Below are 26,741 nucleotides of genomic sequence, written 5' to 3' on the forward strand. Positions count from 1 at the left end.
GAAATCTCAGCCTGGGCTGAGGTTGAACAGCAAACCCATTCTAGAATGGTAAATCTCCATGGAAAGGTTAGTGGGGCTGTAATGGCTACAGCCCCAATTCAAGATGTCCTTCCTGAAAAGGTTGGGAGGGCTGAGCAAACCTCAGCCCCATCTTTAGATAACTTCCCTCCTGGAAAGAGTAGCAGGGCTGTACTAGTCCATACCCAAACTGAGTCTCCTCCTGAAAAGGTTGGTGGGGCTGTGATTGCCACAGCCCAAACTCAAACTGATACATGGGTAGTGAAGCCTGAAATGATGGATCACTCCACCCAAACAGAGAGCATTGAGGAGGAAGAGAAATCTCCCTCCCACCAGACTTTAGGAAAGGATCAGCCTCCTCAGGGAACTGATCTTACCCCTGACGAAGGAACTGTCCCAGAGGTTGTTAGGCCTGGCCTAACAGAGCCTCTGATGGCAGTGGACCCTTCTCAGGTGGGACCCAGTCTGGAGCAGGTAACCTGCCCCTCTCTACCTTGCCTTACTCAGCCCAGGGCTGCAGAGGACAAGAAGGACAGTGAGACCCAAAGGGCCCCCTGTCAAATAAAGCACCCCCATCAACAGATTAGGGGCACCGAAACTAGTAGCCCTAGTGAGGTGCAAACTTTAAAAACTCCTGAGGGATCCCCCTTAAAAGTAGTTAGGGACCTCCCCCAGATGGATATTGTTGGGCACAGCCAAACCTGGGACCCTAAGGGCCCAAACCTGAACTGTCCCTCCAGTAAGCCAAACAGAGGGACTCAGCCTCCAGCTTTAGGTAGCCAGAGGTTGACCCTGAGAGCACAGTGCAACTCAGTTAAAGAAAGAAAGGCACACATGGTGGAGAGTGATTGGAGGAAGCTGAGCCCTACAGAGGAGACTCACTTTAGTACTCCATCTCAACACCAGCCTTTGACTTTGCAAAGACACACCACAGATAGAGATTCCCTATGGTGGAGACCCTCAGATACCCTTAGGGTGAGGGATTGCTTAGTGGACCATCAGACAGGGGGTTACCAAGCCAGAGCTGGTACTTCCTTATATGGCCACTTAGGCAATATAGGCTTACCTGGTCAAGGATAGCCTTATCTCCTTTCGTTTGGGGGGGGGGGTTATGTAGGAAGGTGGATATCTGACTATGGTTACCCCCAAACTTTTTGCCTGGTGTTTAGCTGGTTTTTGACTTAGTTGGCCTGGGATCCTGCTATTCAGGGCCCCAGGCTGATTGCTCTCTCCTTAAAATGGACTCCATGTACCTTAGGTGCATAACACAATTGGAATTGGTTCACCTTATAGGCCCCTGTAACAGTGTACCATAGGTACCCAGGGCATAGGTGTAGCCAAGGCCTACCAGGGGCTGCAGCATGTATTGTGCCACCCCTGGCCTGGCCTCCATATTTGACACAACTGGCTGATCACTCAGCTGGGGTAAGTTGGTGTAATCACCTCTTACTTAGGTACAGTATGCCTGTGCCTAACCCTAAACTGGACACATGTGTTCCTATCAGCCACTCCTATGGAAGGCCTCATCAATCCTGGAGGCAGAGTGCTTGGAAATATGTGAGATGGTGCTCTAGCATGAGCTGAGCCTGTCTGCAGCTGTCGGGAACCACTCCCTAAGCTGTTCCGGGATATTGCCATACCATATACTCTTAAGTGCATTATAATCCTCGCGGTTAAATGCTATCTTTGGTTTGGCTTTATCAAAACATGTCGAGTAAGGTGTCATACAAATTGGAATACTATCCCCTCGCCAGTTCTGGCGACGGGGATAGCATTCCACCCTTCTAGAGGGACACGACATGTGTGTAGCCTTAACCCCGGTTAAAGTTAAACAGAGCCTCAGCTTCACAAAATGGACGCTGCCACCACAGACACAAGTCTGGCCTCCTGCTGCTGACCGAAACTCGGCAGATGGTGGCCTGGACAAAGGGTTTCCTGCCTTGGGAGGTGCGAGCACCACCCCAGACAGGATTTTGTGTATTGGGTAGGACAGGGCTGAATAGATTGAGACATGCCTGGGGCACACAAGGTGTCCCTGTGCATAAGCCAGCCCAAACCGGTTCTGGGGCTTTCCAGCCCCAGTCCTGGCGAGGAGCTGGACAAAGGAGAGGGGGTGTAACCACCCCCCTTCCTGGTCCCACCCATAGGGGAGGGACCTAGCAGGAGATCCACCCCTCAGATTGGAATAAGAGAGGGAGCAGTGCCATTGCACAGCAGATCATCCCGAAATCAACTTAAAACTAAGAAGAAGACTGGACTTCGACATTCTGCTGCACAGAAGACTGAAGAAGAATCTCCCTTGTGGCCAAGGAGTGACCACCCTGTTAACACAGGTACCAACCAGCAACTCGACGTCTGCTTTGCCGCCGCCTCCCGCCGGAGACCGAGCCCAGAGCCCGACAAGAACCAGACTCCCAGACCTCTCAAAGCCCGATCCACAGTCCCTGCGAAGAAGGGACCCGTGGAGGCACCGAGTGACGTGGGACCGGACCTCTTGAAAGACACTCGAAAAGCTGACTGCGCAGCTTCTGAGGCATCCTCGACGTTGTGCTTTGGGGATTGAGAACCCCCACCACCGAGCAGCCCTTGCACCGAAGATCAGCCCTCCAGCATCTCCACGATCTGCGTGGGGCCCTTTTGCATTGTGCCACTCGACGCGCCATCCCGGCCACTAGCCACGTGGTCAGCGGCCATCTTGGCGACGAACCCGAAGATTTAAACAGCAGGTCTGGTTGCTCCAGACCTACCCAAGCTCCTGTGAAAAGGAGCACCCGCTCTGACCTTGCTGGTCCGAGTGAACAGCATCTTTCAACTTCTGCGTGGCTTGCATTTGCCAAGGCCTGTTTGCTCCGATCAGGTCGCCGACACAGCCAACAGCGAGAAGCCTACGTGGGACAGCTCGTGACCGACTCCTGGACGTCCTCGACCCCGGGTATCCACGTGGCTGCAGAAAGAAGCTACCCGACAACGCCTGTTTGCACCCGACATCACCTGGTTCCACTCTGGTTCCACGGTAGTCACTGGCTAGTGACTTTGAACATTGTCCCCTCTGCTTTCAGGTCTTCACATCTTCAGATCCACCCTTGGATCCACCGGAACTCTTCTCATCGAGCCGCCTGCAGCATCTTCAGCTCCAAGCACCATCGACCAGCGTGACGAAACCCGACACAACTTCGACCCTGTGCACCCGCTTCCTGTGGGTGAGGTAACTCAGCTCCGCCGGTGCTCCTGCACTGGTACACATCCCAAGGGCCTGTGTTTTAAGTTTCAGCTCCGTAGGTCACTCGGAAGGTTCCTAACTTTCTAACTTTGTACTTTTTACGCACCATAGACTTTGTATTGGAAAGTGCGTGTACTTTGAACACTGCACCCGAGTCCCGTGGGCCTCTCCCGACTTAGTTAACTCCAGTCTCGAATAGCTCCAGCGATTCCCAAGGCCCTAGGCCTCTTCACTTTCCTCCTGGTATCTCTTATACCACTTTCTTAGTATATGGTTTAGGTGGCCCCTAGGGCTCATCCATATTGTGCAACTTTTGTGTATTTTAAACTGTCTTGTGATTTAACGCTTGTGCTTCTGTGCTCATAAAGAGTCCAGGGGATTTTAATAGTTAATAAATCAATATATATTTTCAATATATATCTGTGTGGTGTCCCTTTCATTTGGTATTCAAGGGGGTTGTGTATGGTATAACAGCTGGCTTCACATGCCTTTCAGAGTTTAGCCTAAGACTGCTTTGTCCACGTTACCACTAGGATAACTGGTCTACAAGGTTGAATTACAACCATCATCATAAGGGTTGCTTGGCATGGTACAAAGTGATCACTAGAATTAGTGAGCATTATATACCAGGCCAACTTCTCACACGCACTGAAATACTTCAGAAATGCAGCCAGGAGACGTGACTTATAGGGCTGTATTGCATAAAGCAAGCACTACTAGTTGGACCAGGCTTCTCCAACAAATAGCTCATGAGGTACTGGTAACTCAGCAGTTACCTTTAAGTAGCTCTCTTGTAGTAACTGCTTTCATGGTTACCCCCACTTTTTGCGTTTTTCATTCTGTTTTCTGGTTGGTTTGACTTGGATCCTGTTAGTCAGCACCCCAGTCAATGTGCTCTCTTCCTAAATTGTACTATGGTAAGTACTTTAGTGCCTTCATAAAAGGCTACTGGTGTACCCTTCTAAGCCCCTAGTATATGCAACTAAAGTACCCATGGCATAGGTACACCAGGGGTCTCCCATGGGCTGCAACATGTATTATGCCACCCATGAGGGACCATGCAAACTACAGGCCTGCCATTGCAACCTGTGTGAGCTGGTGCTAGCATCACTCACATCAGATATAGGTTTCCATAAATCTGAGGTAACTGCACTTAAAACTTATAAGTCACACCTAAAGTAGGCCTTTCAATCCTGAAGGCAGGGTGCTAGGTTATAAGACTGAGGGTGGCCTGCATGTGCCGGATATCCCCTACAAACTCAGGAGTCAATTCTACCAACTTTGTAAGTGCAGTCAGCCATTTTATACATATAATGGACATTAAGTCAATTACAAGATGTCTAACTATATATTGGCTGCACCGAAACCGGTCATGTTTGGTATATGAAACATTTTGGAATCCTACCCCAACACCGATTCCAGTGTTGGGTGTAGGATCCCATGTACTGGGGGGCTCCCCTAGGGTACCCCCCAGTATTCCCGGTACCAGCCTTTCAGGGTCTAACAGCTAACTAGTGCTGCTGCTGACCAGACACAATTCTGCCCTACTGCTGCTGAGCTGATAGAACACAAGTTTTCCTGTCACGGGGGGTGTGACTATCTCCCAGACAGGACTTCGTGTTTTGCCAGTGCCACCAGACTGCTTAAAGGGCATATTTGGTGCCCTCCTTGCATACTCCAGTTGGAGTCGGTTCAGGGAGCCATTTGTTCCTGCTATGGTACAAAACTGGACAAAGGATATTGGAGCATCCTCTCCTCTGTCCAGTCTCTCTCCTGGGAGGGATACCTGAATCTTCCCGACCCATTTCCTGGGGTACTTAAGGGCTTACCTGTGAGTGGCTCTTCAGATTTATTTTGGGACAAGATTCAGATCTGAATCCAGTTTTACTTCTACCGTCTGGGCACATTGGACTTCATAAGACTTCGTTTTAGGAACCAAGACTGCATCTGGAAAGACTCCTGCAGCTCCTGGTCTCATGGTCCTGCCAGTCTTCTGCATCGTATGTGCCTGTGCTTCATTCAGGTTCTTCTCCAGGCATGTGGGCATCAAAGACACCTGAAGGAATATGGCTTGAAGTGAAGGAATCACTCCCCTGCATCTGCAGGCACCGCAACTAAGCTGACCGGTCTGCTGCTCCTGACGTCCTTCGGACTTCGCAAGGCCCAGCAACACAGGTGGTGGTTCTGCAACTCCTTTGAGGCCTGCACTGTCTTCTCACTGAGTGTGAGGCCAGTATTCCTTGACAGAACCACTGAAACAGCACCCCTGGAAACCACATCGACTTGCCAATGTCAAGGAGTGCTGACTCTCTTCTCCAGAAATCTTTGGGCTCCAAGAAGCTCCAGCATCCAGCACTTGTCCTGTCAAGAGCTTTGTCCTCACCATATCCTTGGCACTGTGGGCCTGCATCTTTGCTGAGCTGTTCGAGTTCCTCATGTGACTCCTGTGCCTTTGGCCTGTGGGTCCTCTTGAGGGTCTTATTTGGTTTCAGTGGACTTCCCTGCTTGCTCGGGCCTGATTTGACTCTCCTGCCTTGGGTGAGTCCCTTGGACCTTGCTGGTCCCGACACTGCACCTTCTGTGTTTTCCACGTCTGTTGCTGCTGCCAAAGCTTGTTGGTGCTCCTGCCAAACACCGCCCTCCCTCCCCCAATCCCCCAGGTTCTCAACTTCTGACGTGGGACAGCTCGTCAACATCTATGGTATTCCACAGCATTGCCTGGTCCTCACAGCTGGAGGGACAAGGTCACTTACAACTCTCCTGCGTTTCGGTCATCAGTGGTCCTTGGTCTTATGTGCCTCCTGGTCACTCCTCCTGTTCCCTCTGCTTGCAGGCGCTCCTCTTCAAAAATCCACACCGTGGATTACACTGGACTCTTTCACCTTCTTCGCCAGCGGCATCTTCCCTGAAGTCCTCAATTGTGGTCAACGGCGGTTTCCGACTTTACTTTGCACTTATGCACCCAGCTTCCCTGGTGTAGGTATGCTGGTTCTTGGGGTATCCGCGGGTGGGGGACTCTCCAACCTTCCATCATCCGCTGGAAAGGGCCCTTCTTCTTGAACACTGCAACGCAGACTTTCCCATTGACTTACACTGTGTATGCAGCTATGTTTCCAATCTGTCCACGGCCTCCATGGGGCCTGGGTACTTACATTGGGTGGTTCCTTGGGTCCCCAGCTCTTCTAAGTCTTCTGGGTCCAGTCTCCACTTTGGTCGCAGTTCGAATTCCACTTTATTAGTATATGATTTGATCACCCCCTGGAGACCACTGCTTATTTGTGCTACTTACCTGTTTTCCTTTTGAAATATTGGGTGTATAGTGTTTATATCTCCAGGCAGGAGATATACCTATGAGTTAGTGAGTGTGTATAATAAATATTATTATTTTTATAACTACACTTTGTGGTTCTTTTTCATTTAACCTACACTACATGATTAGTATTGGTAAAACAAGCTGCATAAATCTCTTTCTGGACTAAACCTGAATGCTGCCTTCCACAGCTACTACTTAGCCAGCTTTCTATGTTTGTCTAAATCACCATAAGAGTTGCCTGGATTAGTGCATGGTCCTTCACTTAAATAAGTGTGCACCATATACTAAGCCAGCCTCCTACAATCCTGCACTGAGGTGATCATGGCTGGTATTCCTGCATTGGGTGGCCACTAATATAACCTTTTGTAATGTGTATGCCACTAATATTATTAGTAGCGCTGGATGATTTTCCTTGAACATAAGTAGCTCTCATTACTGAAAAGGTTGGAAACCCCTGTTTTGGCTTGACTGGTTGAAGAGCTGGAGCAGCGCTATTTACCACTTCAGGCAGTGGTAAATGGTTGCTTGTCACAGGAACTGTATGGGCATGCACTGCTTTAGGTTGGAAGTGCACAACGATTTGTTTACATATCTAAAGGAAGTGGCAGAAACTAACACTATACATACACAAAGTAACATAACAGCACAATTAAAACAGTACACAACAAAGAAGACTAATCTGAACCAAACATAGCAACCACAGTGGAAAGCCACAACATCACACTGAAATAATACTGATCAAAACACAGCAGTACAAAAAGAAACAGAACAGATCACCAACATAACAAAATGCGCCACAGAATTATTGTCAGACATTACCATCTCCAGAAACATCTTTAACTTAAAACGAGAACATTAAATAGCACCAGTTCAAAACATTTTGTGATCTGACCCATAGTGAATATGGCATGGCAGAATCAATGGTGGTTCAATAATCCTTGTATGTCACCAATTGTTTCAAGGTAATTAAAAGAAAAAAAGACAGGTTAGGAGTACCACAACATTTATCAAGCGAAGCACCATGTAGTTATCATAGAAAAGCACACATGTACTACATTAATGGCCAACATAAGGTATTAACAGAGTTGAGGGATTCACAGAGATTGTTTCGAGACTGGAAATCTAAAACAACTAAAGCAGAGATGGGAACACACAAGAACCAAGCACAGAGGGATTAGGATCGAAATTTATAAGGAGGGCACCTTCCAGACACTTAAGGTCTCAGCAAAGCTTTGTTAGCAGCTTCCACTCGGACACAAGGACCTCATAACAACAACTGACTTTCCACAGACCCTCACCTAATCATCAGGATCACAACATTACAGATTAAAAGAACACCCACATTTTATCTTGTCATGTTATGTGTATTTGTGAAGCATGCTAATCACTTGTGAGGGTGTATAGCGGGCAGCTGTCTCCTGGTGAGGTTAATCAAACAGGCTGATCTTTAGCTTCTTGCAGAACTTGAGTAGCAAGGAGGAGGCTCTGATATGGTGAGGGAGGTTGTTCCAAATTTTGGGGGAGAGAAATGAGAAAGTCCGGCCTCCGGCTTAGCAGATGCGGTGTATATGTGCCAGTGAGAGTTCGGCATTTCCTGGGAGGTGGGTAGAAGTGTAAGCAGCTGTTAAGATATGCAGGGCCAGTGTTGTGTAGTGCTTTGTATGTGTGCGTGTGAGCATTATGAATTGGATGCGTTTGTGGATTGGGCGCCGGTGCAGTCTGTGAGATGTGGGGTGACATGAGTGCGATGAGGTAGGTGGATTATGAGTCTTGCTGCGGCGTTATAAATGGCCCTCAACCAGTTCTGAAGTTTCTTAGTGATCCCTGTGTAGAGTGTATTGTTGTAATTAAGACTGCTGTTGGTCAAGGCCAGTACGATTGATTTCCAGGTATTGTTCGGAAGCCATTTAAAGATCTTTCAAAGCATCTTTACATTTAGATTTAGATTTCTTACGTGGGTGGATGGGGTGGGTGAGGGTCCAGTGTTAGTTGTCCACCAGGTGGACTCCCAGGGAGATGCTTTCCTTCCAAAGATCACAACTTCAGTTTTGCCTATGTTCCATTTGAGGCAGTTAGGATTTTCATCTTTGTGTGTATTACAAACATGCATTGTAAAGTTATTTAATATAGTTGGGGTTTTGTCAGATACGGAGAGTATTAGGCGGGTATTGCTGCATAGGAGAGCATGTTGATGTTGTAGGATCTGATGAGGTTGGCTAGCTGATTCACGTATAAGTTAAATAGCGTAGAATCCAACTATGAGGTTCTTGGCCTTTGAAGTGTGAATATATGACGTTATAACGCATGCAATTACAACGCATGCTTTTACAACACAGTCTTTATATCGAAACTACCATTACATTGCATGACTTTACAATGCATGCCATTACAATAAATTTTTTAAAACTACCATTACGACGCATGCCTTTACAACGCATAATACTTTTAGGGCAACAGTAGGGTAAGTGTTGGATAGTGAAGGGATAAAAATTGCTATTCCCAGTCCAATGAGTGCAACAGTAGGGTAAGTGTTGGATAGTGTAGGGTTAAAAATTACTAAGTGTTGGATAGTGTAGGGGTAAAATGTACTATTCCCACTCCAGTGAGTGCAACAGTAGGGAAAGTGTTGGATGGTGTAAGGGTAAAAAAATACTATTCCCATGTACCCCAAAACCTATACCCACCCTAATACTAAAAGAATCTCCATTACTTACCTTATAGTGTGTTGTAATGGTATGCGTTGTTATGGCATGCGTTGTAGTGAAATACGTTGTAATGGCATGCGATGTAAAGGCAGTTGCGTTGTAACAGTTGCGTTGTAAAGGTAGGTTGTTGTAATGACTGAATTGTAATGGATGTTTCCCTTGAAGTGTATGGTGGCAGGTTGACTCTTTGTGTTCTATCCATGAGGAAGGAACAAATCCAGTTGAGGGCAGTCCCTTGTAAGCCTGTCTTGTGCAGTCTATTGATCAGGGTGGAGTTGGAGACAGTGTCAAAGGCTGCTGAGAGATCAAGTAGTATAAGGTCTGCTTTGTCTCCACTGTCTAGGATCATCCTGATGTCATTGGTTCCTGCGATGAGGGCGGTCTCGATGCTGCGGTTCAGCCTGAAACCTGATTACGGGTTGTCCAGGAGTTGGTGTGCGCTGAGGTAGTGGAAGAGTTGTTTATTGCTTTTTCTATTGCTTTGGCAGGATGGAGTAGAATGGATCTTGGGTGGTAGTTTGCTAGTTGCTTGGGGTCTGTCAAGGGATTGTTTAGCAGTGCGTTGACCATCGCGTGTTTCCAGGATCGAGGAACATTTCAGAGGTGATGGAAGGGGCAGATGAAGCCTTCACTGATGTGGCGGCTCTCATGTTGTAGATGTGGTGGGTGCTGGGGCCTCAGTGCCCCAATGTGGATGGGTCTCATGATGCTGGCTGTGAGTGTTTCCCAGGCCGTCAGAGTATTTTTGTGTGTTAGAAGGTAGGCTGGAGAAAAGGGTGTAGGAGTTCATTGCCAGTCGAAATTGTTGTATAAGACCTTGATTTTGTTGCTGAGGACTTCTGAAAGGTTGTCACATAATTCTTGCGACGGGGTGATACAGTTGGTGGTGGTGGCTTGTGAAATGAAGTCTTTGATGATTGTGAGGATTTCCTATTTTTCTTTGATTTGTGGTGATGGTCCTCTACATCATTTTGTTATTTTCTAGGTGGTCTGTTCTCCATTTTCTTTCCAGTTGTTTGCTGTTTTTCTGGCCTGCTTCCATTGCTTCCCTGTTCTTCTCTGCTCATTGTGTTTACTGGGTGCAAGGGAATCTGTGCATTTTGTGATTCTATCGTCCAGGTGCTCGAATACTTGAAGCAGCTCTAACATTGTTTGGCTACATTTATAGTAATGGGTTTTGTTGCACCAATGAGAAACTGGATGATGACATGGCCGATCCAGGTGAGTGGTGCGGTTGTTTAGATTGCAATGTTGTTGAAGGGTTGACATTGGGTTAAGGGTATGTTCGGCAGAGTGTGTGGATCTATTGATGTTTTGTGTGAGTCATATGTTCTCTAGGCTCTCGAGGAGTAAAGTAGTGTTGGGGTGCCTCATGTCTTCAAGGTGAAAGTTAAAATCTCGTTTTAGGATGTGGTTACTGGAGTCAATGGCAAAAGGTGTGATGAAGTCAGTGATGATATCTGTGAAGGTGGCTCTGGGTCCTGGTATTCAGTCTATGAGGGTCCCACTTAAAGGTTATGTTGCTGAAGTCTGAAGCTTGAAGTGCATGTGGTCCATGTAAGGGATTGCGGCTTCTGTTGTTGTAGTGCAGTTGAAGGAGTCTGTGAATATGATTGTCTGTGCTGGGGGTCATGGTGTGCGAGTCTGTATCCTGCTGGGATAGCAGCAGGGATCTTGTGTGCCGATTCAGAGGTCAGCCATGTTTCTATACAGAAGAGCTGAGCTGGACCGTTGTCCTGTAGGGGGTCTCAGAGTTTGATGCTGTGTTTGCTCAGAAAGCGGGTGTTGACAAGTGTGCATGGAGCACTGTTAGTGAGTAAAGTGTGTGTGGTGGGTGTTGTAATGTAGGTGAAGTCGCAGTTGGTGCAGGTGAAAGCTCCTCCCGTGTAGCATGGCGCAGCACATCGATGTGGGCACCCCGGGTTCAGAGACCAGAGGAGTTCTATGGAGTAGAGTAGGGGTTAAAAGAACCAGGGTCTGTGAATCTGGGTGCGGTCCAGCTGCAGATGGGCACAAACGGACTTGCCTTTGGCACACCAGCAGCCCACCCGCTGCACTTATACACATGTCGTCCCCGGTGCGCAGGGGGCAGTGGATGGGGCTAGTTTGGTGCATAGGAGGGAGCAGTGGCACAGGAGAATCAGGGGAAGAGCGAGGGTGTGTGAGAGGCAGAAAAATGGAGTGTGATGGCACAGCGATGCAACAGAAGGGTGAGAAAAACAGAAAGGCGCAAAAGGGTGTTAATATTGAGAAAGTCAATGTCAATATGAATAATGATACATTCATGTAAAGAAACAAAATCACATCTTTATCAACATATTTGCCCATTGTGAAATCCACGGCAACCCCAACTCAGAAACATGTAGTTATGCAAGCTCTGAGACTCAGGCCAGAGGTCACTCTTTGACAGGTCACAGGTAGGGTGGCACATAACCAGGAAAGCACTGCAGAAACAGGAAATCCCACAGATAGGGGCAGCGACACCACAATGGTCCAAGGAGATTGGCCCCAATAAAGCACACATGGCTGGAGTGTTGCGTGCGCTTCGAAAACACTTTAAAGTCCGATGCCACATAGAGTTAGGAACACATAGCCAATCAGAACACAGCACACACAGTACACACAGTGATTAGGAGCTCCCCATGCTGGACATCTGTACACATTTCCTGCTGGCCGCATTGTGTCCATGCAAGGCCCACCTAGATTTCCTATCAGATATAATAATTTATGACTCCTAAGACAGCGGTTCCCATTCCTTAGCAAAAAAGGATTGACGGAACTGTTTATTACGTCCAATAAACCTACTCCAGAACGATTGTAAATGTAGACAGTCCTCAGAACCTGTGACTATGCTCTCAGCTGCATTGTTTAATTAAACTGTTCCTGTTTTTCCAAATGCCTCCCGTCTCTTGTTTTTTTCAAGGTATTTCATGTTCAAGCAGCAAGGGTGTAAAACAGCATTGAAAGGCAACATAAGGGCAGTGGCTGCTCCTCCGCTAAGGTGTAGGAGATTTGTTCGCTGCTTTTTATCAGTGTAAATAAAGGAAACATAAAATGATAATAACTTGATGTTATCAACATTTTGTGTTTCCCTGCTGTGGCAGCTCTGCAGGTGAGGTGAGGTTGTTCTGCTCTCGGTACATGGCAGGGGACGAGAGGTTTGCCCACTCCAAAAACGCATGAAAGCATGGTCGGCTGTCTTGGGGCGGACATACATTCATGGGTACTTTGCATGTTCTCCACTGCATTACAGCCTGGGTGGAGAACATGCCCAGGCCCCCAGTCTATGGCTGGGCACCAAACCACAGTGCCCATACTACTCCCAACGCTGCAGTGCAGCATTGTGATTGGCTATAGGGAGCCTGAGAGCTGGGTGCTTCTTGCTTCCCTGTTTCTACCTGAAGAGACGATGAAGGAGAGACAAGGAGGAATGTGGCAATCAGGTTTTGTTTTTCTTTTTTTTTAAAGCCCCGAACCCCCCTGCTGCCGATCCGTGCCGGCCAACACTGCAGAAAGGTGAGAAAATGATCAGAAGTGCAAAACAGACAGGAGCTGGGTCTGTGATAGCCTTGACCAGCCAGATGACTGGTCTGTGTAAGTCAGGGAGCAATATAGTCTCTTGCCTTAGCCACATAAGAGGAGGACACGACCCATACCACCAGCAAGAGGTCCATCAAGCACACAATAGCTGGCATGGCTTGAGTGTAGACCATATGACGCAAATCCCTCTTGCGAGCCACCACAGGGTGCCAACCCACTTAACATTTGACATCCACATAGGTTCAAGACCCAGTCACCCATGGAGCACCTCCGTAGGGATATCCCTCACCAATCCAAATCACTTGTTGAAACCAAACATAGATCAATGGTGGAAATTTCACAGTGGAGGATCACTGACTGGAAGGACTAGTAACGCTGACTGACGTCTGAACCAAGCTCCAGCATGCCAAGTGATTAGCTAAGACTGAACTCAGCAAATATCCAGTGATAGAACATGACACAATTCAGTTCCTCTGCTCTCCACTGACAGGTATTGATCATGGGGTTTGTAAAGAGGCCATAATCTGCCTATTTAAATTAATCGCCCATGAGTTTTTAATTCTTGGCATTCTTTTATTAGAGGAGTTCCAATGTTGTGGATGAGTTTACATTGGTGGCACAAATGTGAGTCGTCAACTCACCATTCTTTCTTATTAAAAGGGCTGAATAGGTAGTCCTACATTATTCCTCACCAATGACATCGGTCTGTGATCGCCTGCCTCCACGCTGCTCCAGTGACAGGTTCTTTTCCATCTCAATAACAGCTCTCAGAGCGTCCTCAGCCTTGTCTACCACCTTTTGGTGAATAGCCTTGATCTGTGTCTCATCGGTGATCCCCCATAGCTGCAAAGTTGTTTCTAGTGTCTGGGGGACTGATGTCTGATGGATCAGTGGTTTATCGGCTCGCCCAGCTGAACAAATGACCTGTGGTGAGAACAGACAAAAATGCGAAAGTTAATCTGAGATGAGAGAAGACTCAATATCTCAGGTTTATAAAGTCTGAGACAATATGAGACTTCAGGATTATTCAATCAAACCCATCTCTGATTCTGGCAATTTGCCAACCATTAGGATTGTGTACACTCAAAACACCATGACAGTCAACCAGACACCAGTGGGCCATTATCAAATCTTCAACTGCATCAGACCAGGCTTGTCCTAGACCCAAAGCTCTCATTTACAACTCTACAGCCAATCACATCAAGCTGTTAAGCCAACAGACACCTATTTTCTTTTCATTGTTTCCCTTTTTTAGGTCTCACCTACGCAGCGCGCATGTGCTATCTAGGAGGAGACCTTTAGTAATCGATTCGCCTTTTCTGCCAAAAACATGCACACTTTGCTTTCAATGGCAACGACCACACGTTTGGCGATTCCCTTGCGGGAGCGAGCTTTGAAACCATCTATTTGTAATTAACTTTCAAACAGATGGTTTCCTCTGCTCGATCCCGCAAGGGAAACAATACTGTGTGTTCCTGATCCCGGCCGCACTCCCCCCGCCCTTCCCACTTGTTTAACAAGCTCCGGGCATATAAAGAGATTTGGCACTATCCTCTTCTGTTCTTTGTCTTCCCGATCATGCTGTGTATAAGTGCTTCAGTTAATAAGGTTGGAAAACTTTAATTCCAATTTCATAAACAATTAACACCACAGTATTTGGTATCAGTGAGAAATCAATATTTACAACTGCTTCATGAGGGGGACTCGAGTGTGACAGGGTAAGCAGCACCGAGGGGGGAGTCCCGAGTGATGAATGGGCACTGAGGGGCACCCACTCAGTCACAGCTGTTCCCCCCCTTGGAGGTTTATTTCATTCAAGACGCTTGCACAGTAAACATGCAAATAAGCAGGGGAGTCCCATGTGCCGGACCAAGGAAAGCATTACAAAATCCGATGATGAGAATCAGCTGCCGAAGTCTACCTGGATGAGCTAGCAGGTAGGACTGAAGACTGGGAGCCGGGCGGTGGAGGCAGCGAGCGTCACAAAGTCACCTGTAGTGGTGCAACCTCAGGCCGCGGGGAGTGAGTTGGCCGTGTGAAGCTCTGGACGTAGGTGCTGATATTCGGCGCTTAGTGTGGGCTCAGCTAACAGTACCAGGGTTCTGAGAGACTGCAACTGGCTACAGTTGTCGCTCCAAATCAAAAGGTGTACGGGGTAGGCGGGACGCTGCAGCTGCCATTTCTATGTATACACTCCACTGGCACCTCCCCCCCGATCCATAACAAGACGCTACACTGTGTTTCTTCTTGAAAAGTTGGGAGATCTTATCTCAGATTATCGAAACTCCCTATCGGAGATGCATAAAACCAGAAAAAGACGTGTTTTTTTTTATGGGGCGATCGCTGAAAATCGGGGACAAGCGACTACATAAAATACGAGGTTAAGGAACAACAAGTTGGAACAGGAAGCCATAAACGCTGATACTGCACATTCTCTGACTGGTCAAAGAATGAAACAATGCTATTGGTTAGAAATATTTTGGATTTTGTGATTGGACAAAGCTGGTGACGTCCAAAATGTGCCAATCAGCTTGCCACTTGGCCTCTGTCACATCTTGTTGAAAAGACCGCAATTTGCGGTGGTTACAACCCAGATATAATGCAGGTCAGTACCTAAAGCTTGGGGTTAACCATGTGCTAACACTTATCCGAATATAATGCAGGTCAGTACCTGAAGTTTTGGGGTAAACTTTGCGCTAACCCCCCTCTTGCCTGAACAACTGTTAAGAGCCTTGTTGAGAGCCTTGTACGTCTGGGCCTTTGTATGGGAAGTCATGCTTGATTTCCGAGCTTAGTATCTTGGGATATGTAGTTCTGCTGTATTTACCTACTTAACTGTGCTCACAAATATTGAAAGCAAAATGAATTTGAGGGTTGATACACAGTACCGTCCTGGTTACACAAATTGTTATCTAATCCCACTAGTGACGAGGCTTCTAGAGAGCGAGCCGTTGCTCTTCTGGAACAGTCAATAATCTGCTGGAGACTCATCCATGGGTGGCACATATATAGTACACACTGCCCTACCTGGACAAAAGCCTCCAGGTACACCTCTACTTTTTAGATAGTTCAGTTCTACCTTACAGAATACATGACAGCATTTCGGTCATCCCATTGAGATTTTACGGCACAAAGACTGACTTTTCAATTTGCCTATTGACCTGCTGAAGTTGTAGATGTATCTGAACTGAGGACGTGTATAGTGTTGGAAAACGTCAACTTGGCGACAAATCAAGGAATTTCCTATTAGGGTACTCTGTATGTGTAGTAGTATCAATCCCATAGCTGCTACTTTACTATACAGAGAGCACAGTTTTCCATTTTGCAACCCGGATTAAGCCACTATCCTCCTGAGATCGGATTTCACAATTCTGTTACTTTGATTGGTTAGGCACAGTTTACCGGCACTGGAGTACATACAGTATAGCAACGCTCCTGTTGTCAGTAGACTCGTGGCTGTCGCTGATGTCGTGCACCATGCTTTGACTGCTGTTGTGAGCTCTCCAAGCTTGTGATAGTTGGTCTGTGTCTCCAGTGTATTGCCAAGAAGAACAAGCAGCCCAGACTCCCGACATGAGGATGACCCTGAAAATCATTCGCAACGGACTACACAAGATTGACATGTACCTGAATGCTACGCTGGACCCGCTGGGAGGGGATGACGGGCATGTGGCAAGGGTTGGGAAAAGCTGGGTGGCTGTTGCTGTCAGTTGAGGTGGGATTGTGTTGTATTTAAATTGAAGGGGGTGGCACTCCAAATGTGTCTTTGTTTTACTGCCATGGAATTTGCAATGTAGTATGGGTGGTCATGTTCCTTCCATTACAGCTGAGGGGGTGGTGTTGGTGTGGCTGGAAGATTAATTATGCAAGTGCTTTCACATGTGATTATAATGGACCGACAAATATTTTGTGCCATTAGTGTTGGGGCCAAATGGTTTATTTGCCTGTTTCATCCCTTCTCTCTCTTACCTGCCTCAGCCCTTCTCTCTCTCTCTTACCTGCTTCAGCCCTTCTCTCTCCTCCCTCCTTTCCTTGCCTGTCCTCTCTCCTTCCACTACCTCAACCCCCTCTCTTTCTAGCCAGCGCCAAATGTTGTTTGCCTGAACACGTATAAGGTCCCAAAGGCGAGACCTATTGGCTATGCCAATGCTTGTTATTTAATGTTGTATCTATATCCTAGTAGGATAGAAGAAATGGTAAATAATCTTTATCCTCCAAGACAGCATGGAGGTTTAAAAGAATTAGGAGTGTTCACTAGCGAAATTCTGAGAAAGAGACCACATTTCCAGCATTACACATTTGCAAACTGTGTCCATTTAACAAAATGTCAGCTAAGAGTAAACTTTTTTAGCAAGAAATATTTTGTGGAGGACTTTTAGTGAAAAACCTTGTGGGAATTATTTCATAAAAGATGAGTTTTGCAGGTTTTATCCTTCTCCCAAAAATTCTTCTTGCTTTAAAACTACTAAAAGTCAAAGTCAAAAGTTAACTTTATTTGGTTAATTAAAACCATCAAAGTTCAAATCACAGGGTAAAACTACTACAGATTCAAGAAATTACAAAGTTAAATGTGGCAAAAAAGCAAACTTTTTAATTTTGATACTCTTAATTATTTTACTGTAATTTGGTTTTGCTATAGTTTCCAAGCAATGTAGGGTATATTGCACAGAGAAAGATGTAGTTGATGAACACAGATATATATCATCATCAATAAACTTTATTTCAGTCAATATGGCCTCAAAAGTGCAATCAAATTACATACAAATAGAAAAGAAAAAAAGGAAGTATAAAATAACCTGATGATACAATTACATGTTTTTGTGAAAATAAGGATTACATGGATTTCTATATATACATTATTACTAAACAATAAAGATACAAAAATTCACTAGCCTATTAAAATGTTCTATACCCTGAAATGGGGGACAAAAAATCATATCGCAGAGGGATATACTAAACTATAAACAAGAATTCATCTATGGAACGTGCATAGTGCGAATAATAAATAAATAAATAAGTCAATTATAAAAGAGTTATAAAAAGATGACCACAACTTTGTCTTACAAATGTTGGCACAGTCCTCTCACTGGAATTGCTCCCTACTAGAGGTTACTTCTACACAAGGAGTTTTTACAAAAGTTGTGGAAGTAAACTGATTGATTCACAGTTCCCTCTAGCAGTGAGTAAACAAATTTTTGCCAAAGCAAAATAACGAAACTATGAATTTAAAACCAACAAAGGGTAACCATAGGAGGGTGGACTACCCATCTTATGAAAAGTAGAATAGTTACATTTCTATTGTGGGGGCTTCTATCACCTGTTGAGAAGATTTTAGAAAAACCTGTGGGTGCACTACATGGAAAATAAAAAGCCTGCGACTGAAAAGACAATAGGGATACATGTATCATGCTTGACAATCCTGAACGCCTCCGAACAGTATCTAGTTCCAAGGTTCCTACAAATCTTAACCAGCCAACATTTTTTGCTTTGTGGTAGCCAGGGCAGCTGAAGAACACGTGAAGTACTGTCTCATCAGGGCAGTCGCAAGTCGGGCAATTCGAGGCTTGAAGACCCTTCCATTTGTGGGTAAAGCAGCGAAGTGGCAACACCCCGTATCTATACTGAAGGTAAAGTTTTCTAGCGGCAGCTGGCTCGATGACATCTAGGACCGGCTCAAATAAGAACCTATCTTTTGAATCTAGGAATGCTGAGGTTAACTTGCCTATTCGGGGACAGCTATAAAGCTGTGCCATTTTATGCTCCTCAAAGTGTGTCTTCAGTTGTTTCCTGGATAGTGAGGAGCAGGCAAGTTCAGGATGAACCCAGAATTCCCATAGCCCCATGCCAATGACCGTGTGTTTCATGCATGCTAACCACGAGAAATTAGCAGCCCCCGCAGATTCATTACCTCTAAAAGTTCCTCTCTGTAAGATAAAAGTTCTGGGGTTACCCACAAACTACGCCAATACATTAAGGGTTTGAGATTCAGTACTTCTGAAATTGCCATAAGCCCCAAGTCTAATTGGAGTGGGGTTAACAGGGTAGTCTGTGGGAAATTCAACATATGTCTTAAGAAGTTGTCCTCTACCTGTGGTAAGTTCTCGGGACCAAAATGGCCCCATAGTTCAGCCCAGGATAATACCCATCCCCGAGCTTGCACCTTGTAAATTTCGACAGGTGGGCTAATTGGTTTCAGGGTGGACTTGCAAAAGACTTTCATAAGCCCACCTGATGATGGAGCCAATTTTAGGGATGACTTTTTAGGTTTTGCCTCGCGAAAAAGATGCGCTCTGCGCATCTTTTTTGCGCATGCAAAAACCTAATGAGTACTGTGTGTGGGTTTGGGTCGGCCCTCGTCATTCATTGGCTGGCTCCATAAATGGAGCCTAGCCATTGGACAAGGGGCCTGTCCGTCAATGCCGACGTCACGCGACGCCGGGAACGCCCCCGAATCTGGTCCGGGATTGAGGGCACCCGCCGGGAAAGGGCATGAAGGTCAAACCAAGCTGCAGGGAGGTATCGCCGGCAGCCCGTCATCCGAGGAGATGGTTGGCTGCAGGGAAAGTAGGAGGCATGAAGATTATACCGTGCTTACTTTGAGCAGCTGAGCTGGTTGCAGGGGTCCACCAGCGCTCGTATTTGAAAACCCGCACTTATTATTGTTTTAACACCGGCCTCCATCCAAAATAAGAGAGAGAAACGGGGTGAAGACTGATAAAGAAAATGACGGTAAAACGCTGACAAAGGGAGAAAGCAGGGATTAAAAAAACCCATGCATGAGTGAAATAAATGGGCAGGACATGTATGGTGGTTCATGAAAGAGATATGAGGTGGAGCTTCAGAGTGGAGCTTCAGAGTGGAGCTTCAGAGTGCAGAGTAGAGCTTCAGAGTGGAGCTTCAGAGTGGAGCTTCAGAGTGGAGCTTCAGAGTGCAGAGTGGAGCTTCAGAGTGGAGCTTCAGAGTGGAGCTTCAGAGTGCAGAGTGGAGCTTCAGAGTGCAGAGTGGAGCTTCAGAGTGGAGCTTCAGAGATGAGCTTCAGAGTGCAGAGTGGAGCTTCAGAGTGGAGCTTCAGAGTGCAGAGTGGAGCTTCAGAGTGGAGCTTCAGAGTGGAGCTTCAGAGTGGAGCTTCAGAGTGGAGCTTCAGAGTGCAGAGTGGAGCTTCAGAGTGGAGCTTCAGAGTGGAGCTTCAGAGTGGAGCTTCAGAGTGGAGCTTCAGAGTGCAGAGTGGAGCTTCAGAGTGGAGCTTCAGAGTGGAGAGTGGAGCTTCAGAGTGGAGCTTCAGAGTGGAGCTTCAGAGTGGAGCTTCAGAGTGCAGAGTGGAGCTTCAGAGTGGAGCTTCAGAGTGGAGCTTCAGAGTGGAGCTTCAGAGTGGAGCTGCAGAGTGGAGCTGCAGAGTGGAGCTTCAGAGTGGAGCTTCAGAGTGCAGAGTGGAGCTTCAGAGTGGAGCTTCAGAGTGCAGAGTGGAGCTTCAGAGTGGAGCTTCAGAGTGCAGTGTGGAGCTTCAGAGTGGAGCTTCAGAGTGGAGCTTCAGAGTGGAGCTTCAGAGTGGAGCTTCAGAGTGGAGAGTGGAGCTTCAGAGTGGAGCTTCAGAGTGGAGCTTCAGAGTGGAGCTTCAGAGTGGAGCTTCAGAGTGCAGAGTGGAGCTTCAGAGTGGAGCTTCAGAGTGGAGCTTCAGAGTGGAGCTGCAGAGTGGAGCTGCAGAGTGGAGCTGCAGAGTGGAGCTGCAGAGTGGAGCTTCAGAGTGGAGCTTCAGAGTGCAGAGTGGAGCTTCAGAGTGGAGCTTCAGAGTGCAGAGTGGAGCTTCAGAGTGGAGCTTCAGAGTGGAGCTTCAGAGTGGAGCTTCAGAGTGGAGCTTCAGAGTGCAGAGTGGAGCTTCAGAGTGGAGCTTCAGAGTGGAGCTTCAGAGTGGAGCTTCAGAGTGGAGCTTCAGACTGGAGCGTGGAGCTTCAGAGTGGAGCTTCAGAGTGGAGCTTCAGAGTGGAGCTTCAGAGTGGAGCTTCAGAGTGCAGTTTCAGAGTGCAGCTTCAGAGTGCAGCTTCAGAGTGGAGCTTCAGAGTGGAGCTTCAGAGTGGAGCTTCAGAGTGCAGAGTGGAGCTTCAGAGTGGAGATTCAGAGTGAAGCTTCAGAGTGCAGAGTGGAGCTTCAGAGTGCAGAGTGGAGATTCAGAGTGCAGAGTGGAGATTCGGAGTGCAGATTCAGAGTGGAGCTTCAGAGTGCAGAGTGGAGCTTCAGAGTGCAGAGTGGAGCTTCAGAGTGCAGAGTGGAGCTTCAGAGTGCAGAGTGGAGCTTCAGAGTGCAGAGTGGAGCTTCAGAGTGCAGAGTGGAGCTGCAGATTCAGAGTGGAGCTTCAGAGTGCAGATTCAGAGTGCAGAGTGGAGCTTCAGAGTGCAGATTCAGAGTGCAGAGTGGAGCTTCAGAGTGCAGATTCAGAGTGGAGCTTCAGAGTGCAGATTCAGAGTGGAGATTCAGAGTGGAGAGTGGAGATTCAGAGTGGAGATTCAGAGTGGAGAGTGGAGATTCAGAGTGGAGATTCAGAGTGGAGAGTGGAGATTCAGAGTGGAGATTCAGAGTGGAGAGTGGAGATTCAGAGTGGAGATTCAGAGTGGAGAGTGGAGCTTCAGAGTGGAGATTCAGAGTGGAGAGTGGAGCTTCAGAGTGGAGCTTCAGAGTGGAGCTTCAGAGTGGAGCTTCAGAGTGGAGAGTGGAGCTTCAGAGTGGAGCTTCAGAGTGGAGAGTGGAGCTTCAGAGTGGAGACTGGAGCTTCAGAGTGGAGAGTGGAGCTTCAGAGTGGAGAGTGGAGCTTCAGAGTGGAGAGTGGAGCTTCAGAGTGCAGAGTGGAGCTTCAGGGTGCAGAGTGGAGCTTCAGAGTGCAGAGTGGAGATTCAGAGTGAAGCTTCAGAGTGCAGAGTGGAGATTCAGAGTGCAGAGTGGAGCTTCAGAGTGCAGATTCAGAGTGGAGCTTCAGAGTGCAGATTCAGAGTGCAGAGTGGAGCTTCAGAGTGCAGAGTGGAGCTTCAGAGTGCAGAGTGGAGCTTCAGAGTGCAGATTCAGAGTGGAGCTTCAGAGTGCAGAGTGGAGCTTCAGAGTGCAGATTCAGAGTGGAGCTTCAGAGTGCAGAGTGGAGCTTCAGAGTGCAGATTCAGAGTGGAGATTCAGAGTGGAGCTTCAGAGTGCAGAGTGGAGCTTCAGAGTGCAGATTCAGAGTGGAGCTTCAGAGTGCAGAGTGGAGCTTCAGAGTGCAGATTCAGAGTGGAGCTTCAGAGTGCAGAGTGGAGCTTCAGAGTGCAGAGTGGAGCTTCAGAGTGCAGAGTGGAGCTTCAGAGTGCAGAGTGGAGCTTCAGAGTGCAGAGTGGAGCTTCAGAGTGGAGCTTCAGAGTGGAGCTTCAGAGTGGAGCTTCAGAGTGCAGCTTCAGAGTGCAGCTTCAGAGTGCAGCTTCAGAGTGGAGCTTCATAGTGCAGCTTCAGAGTGGAGCTTCAGAGTGCAGAGTGGAGCTTCAGAGTGTCAAGAGCAATGCCAATAGCTCTAACTTTAACAAAGGCAAAACCATTGCATTGTAAATGCTTGTTAATGTGTGCCACCCAATCCATTTTATCTGTGATGGTAAGCCCCAGATAAACGAAGGAGGAAACTCTTTCGAGAGGTTTGCCATATAATAAGGGATTGGGACGTGTACTCTTGGAACTATTAAACACCATGAATTTGGTTTTCTGTAGGTTGATTGCTAAACCTCTTTCTCTGTAAGAAACTTCAAATTTATTAAGAATCCTCTGTAACCCCATAGGCGATTTAGATACTAATAACGTATCATCGGCAAACATCATTGCCGGGATCAGTCGGGAGGCTAACTTGGGTGCATCTAGGTCTGTTTCAGCCAGGAGCGAATCTACTAAGCCGTTAATATATAAACTGAAAAGAATGGGAGCAAGGACACAGCCCTGGCGGACACCGCGCTTAATCGGGATGGGAGCAGTTAGCTCACCATCCCTGCCAAACCTGATTTGCGCAAAATTGTCCTCATGAAGCTGTTTAATGAGATGAGTTAGGTATTCTGGGACCCCCAACTCAGGGAGGACTGTTCACAGTTTTTCCCTTGGGACCAGATCGAAAGCTGACCTCAGGTCCACAAATACTAGGAAGAAACTGCCACCCTCCAGACACACGGTTTTCCAGTACAACAGCTGTAACCTGAGTACTTGATCCAGGGTAGATAATTTTTCCCTGAATCCGGCCTGTAAAGGGGACAGGATCTTCTGTTCTTCCATACAATCTTGTAGCCTGAGCAGCAGAATGCGCGCAGAGATTTTTTGAGAAATATCAATTAGGCTAATTGGTCTGTAATTGGTTGGCAAGAGTGGTGAGCCTTTTTTGAAAATTGGGATTATTCCCGCACCAGGCCAGCTGGGTGGGATCCTCATACCCTGCAATATAGCATTGAATAAAAACCAGAAGTACGGCACCCAGACAGCTGGCTCGCTGCGAAAAAGGTCCCCGGGACTCTTATCCAGGCCTGGCGCTTTGCCTGGGGATATTTGCGCTTGGGCTCCCTTGATTTCTTTTGAGCTTATACTAATACTGGAGCTGCTGTCATGGGGGTGATCAATGAAATCAGGATGTAGGGTAGAATAGATCCCCAAATGACATCCTGCTGATCACACACCAGGCAGCATGTCATCCTTGGAGTAGAGGGATTCAAAGTGTTCCCGCCAGACCTCTTCATCCAAGTTCGGATCTACTGATGTCTTGGGTCCAGAGCTGTCAGAATTGACAACGTCCCAAAAGTCCTCATATCCCTGTCCCGAGGGCACTTCTCAATGCATCCCACCTCTCCAATTCCCACCCCTTTTTGGCTCCATAAATGGCCACCTTGTATGCCTCGCTGTTTAGATTTTCAGGCGATCATTGGCCTTGATTGATGTTATTAACGTTCTTTTAGCCATACGGCACTGATCGTTAAACCATGAATGGGGAGGCTTCCTACTTGGGTGATTTTTTTTTTTTATTGGGTAGAAGAAAGTTAGTGCGATTTCTCCTAATTTGGTGTGATTTTTTCCCCAACATCTCCATGTCGGGACCATCCCCATTTATGGCCAATGAATTGGATGCCGCCAAAAGAACAGGTAATAAAGCTTCATACAAGGTGCTCAGTTTGTCTTGAGAATGGGAAAAATGAGTGCAAATCACTCTTCTCCTGCAATTGGAGAGAGTCAATTTTAAATCGCTAGATTCAACTGGGGGTAGGGCTTTCCCAAGAATAAATGGTTTGAGTTCCAGTACTAGTGCGTAGTGGTCACTGTCCTGCCGTGGGATGATTTTAAAACCAATCGACCTGCCCCAGGATTTTGAGTCAATTATAATGTAATCTAGTAAAGAGCCATGATCTTTTCTATAGAAAGTGTAACTATTGGAAGTATCAGACAATGTTCTACCATTGCATGCTCTTAACGAGTGCTTAAGGACAAGACAGTTCATCTGGATCACCAGGGGGGACCATTTTTTTACCGGAGGGCAACTTGTTTCTGGGATTGCCCAAAATTTGTCCTCGTCAAAAAGGCTATCCTGAGGAATACCCTCCAGGGGCTCAAAATGGCAATTGAAGTCCCCTCCTAGTATTACCATCTGAATGGCATCAATTGTACCTAAAAATACGGATAGTGCTTCCAATGTGGCTGACTCTTTGCCCAAGACTATGGGTCTAGAATATACATTAATAAGAGCTACAGAAATCTTAGAAGGAAACTGGAGTATAACACACTAAATATCATTAGAGCCTGTATCTATCTGCGTAGCCATACAGCCTAAATGGACTCCTACCCATGTACTTAGACCACCAGACGGTCTCCCTTTACCCCCACTTAATGCGGGTATGTTAAAAATGGCGAAGCCTGGCTTAAAAACCTCCCCTCTTGCCCATGTTTCCTGGAACATGCAGATCTCAAATTGGCTGGTATATGTATCCCACTCCGGGTCATCTATCTTGTACATCAGACCCGCCATGTTCCATACTAAGACCCTTGTTTTGTGACAAGTGGGGGGATTCTGTTTCTGGAGGGCAAAAATGGGTAAGTGCAAAGGAGTTTTTGGTAATCCACTAGCATTCCCAGGCATTGGGCCTCCAAGTGGGCGATCCTGGGATTATCGGTCGGCGGCGTGCCACCACATGGGTGGGTGCAACCAGGGGGAGCCGCTCATTCTCCCACCAGTTAAACCCTCGTCCCTTGCGTGACTAGTCACCGTAGCGATAACCTGTGGCTGGCTTTCTAATTGTGGAATACTAATTTGTGCCTTAATTTTGGGGGAGTTTTGTTTTAGTCAATCTACTCCATCGAGGCAACTGAAACTGTTTCCAATAGGAATATTAAAACTAAATTGCTTTTGCCAATGTTGTATTGGGCGAGGAAACGCACCATTAGGATGGACAGGTCTCCATCGCAGCTCTTGGTGCCGTGAAGCATGAGGGGGCCAAGTGGGGGGGTAGAAATAACCTAAGGGAAGTAATAAAATTCCACCCTTGTCCCTCCCCTCCTCTCTAGCTAAAACTCTTTGGGTCACCTGTGAATTTCTAAAATTAATTACTATGCAGTCGCCATGTATGTCCTTGTGCCATCTGCCAATCCAACCCACCCTGCGTGTGGTTAGAATCTCGTCTACGTGCTCATGACTAAACGGGGTATGGTTTACAAGCCAATGGACGCATTTGTTTTTTAACTCTTGATGGGATTCTGAATGGCCCCTTTTAAGTTCAGGAGTACCTGCCAGGATGAGGACATATGGGGTAAGTTTATGACTGGGGGGCAAGTTAATTGGTGTCAACTATATTTGTAGGCACGTCACCCCCCACCTGCCTGTTATTTGATTTTAATTCTCCTGTTTTTTCCCTCGATGTTGGCAAGAGAGTTACTGGATTGGCGTTACCCCGAGTTAAACATACCCCACTACCTCTAATTGCCTCCAATGCCAGACTTCCCCCATTGGGTTTTGGAAGCGGGGCTTGCTCAGTAGTGATTGGGTATGGGTTAGCCAGTGTATTACTAATGGAGGGCTGGGTATTAATCCTAAAATCTGGGCCCAGAATACTATCAATTGCCCCCCTTGTTCTAACCCAGTCATTAAGGATAGTAGCCAGCCCATTAATTCTATCATAAAGGGGTCTTAGTTCATCCGTTACAATGTTCCTCATTTGAATCTGAAGATCAACCACCAGTTTTGTAACCCACGGTGGCTGGTCACTTATGGGTTCTGGACTCTCATCTAAGGTCCACCCCCCAGAGATTCCATTATCGGGGTTTCTACCTTGCGGCTTTTTCCTTCTTGTTGTAACTTTTGCCTTGGGATTCAATTTAGAGTTACATTTCCTTCCCTGTTGTGTTGGCGTATTAGCCCTAGGTCGTTCTGGACCAGCTGATTCAATGATCAGGGGTTGATCACTAGATTTGGAGTCAGATACAGACGTCTCTCGGTCCTCTCAATTTCAGTAGCAACTGCTCCCAAGCTTTTTCTAACATTCTATCTATAGAAGTGGGTTTGCTGGACATTGATTTAGGTGGGACTAACATCTGTTTCTTTTCTACACATGCCTGTTTCCCCATTATGCAGATTCTTGGAGTTAAGCTCTCCCACGAATTGTTAATTAGATTTAAACAGGGCGAGTGTTTACAATAATACACCCACCATCAGGCTCAATAGGCTATAGAAATTGCATAAATATAAAAAAATCAATAAAACAAGATACAAAAACACTGTCCAAGGCAAAAAGATCCTGTACGCATACAGTTCCTTCAAGTTCACTGTACAAAGTCAATGAGAAGTACTCAGAGCACCAGCCTTAAAGAAAGAGGAAACAGAACCAGTTATTTAATAAACTGGACGCGGAGTCAACAGTACCTTGATTTCGGGACCCAATATATGGATGTTAGATTTCTGGCCCAGCCCAGCCTCTTCCGGTCT

General features: G+C 46.8%; 1 protein-coding gene across 1 annotated transcript in view; it reads right to left on the bottom strand.

Moving 5' to 3' along the window:
* The window catches only part of LOC147736517 (carnosine synthase 1-like), a 371,087-nt gene that overhangs the window by 180,391 nt on the left and 163,955 nt on the right, over positions 1-26,741 (bottom strand). Inside the window, exon 5 of the mRNA XM_086953763.1 lies at positions 13,489-13,720. Within this exon, the coding sequence (XP_086809889.1) occupies positions 13,489-13,720 (232 nt within the window). The remainder of the gene's footprint in view (positions 1-13,488; positions 13,721-26,741) is intronic.

Source organism: Lissotriton vulgaris, chromosome 1_2, assembly GCF_964263255.1.
Source record: "Lissotriton vulgaris chromosome 1_2, aLisVul1.2, whole genome shotgun sequence".
Classification (NCBI taxonomy): domain Eukaryota; kingdom Metazoa; phylum Chordata; class Amphibia; order Caudata; family Salamandridae; genus Lissotriton; species Lissotriton vulgaris.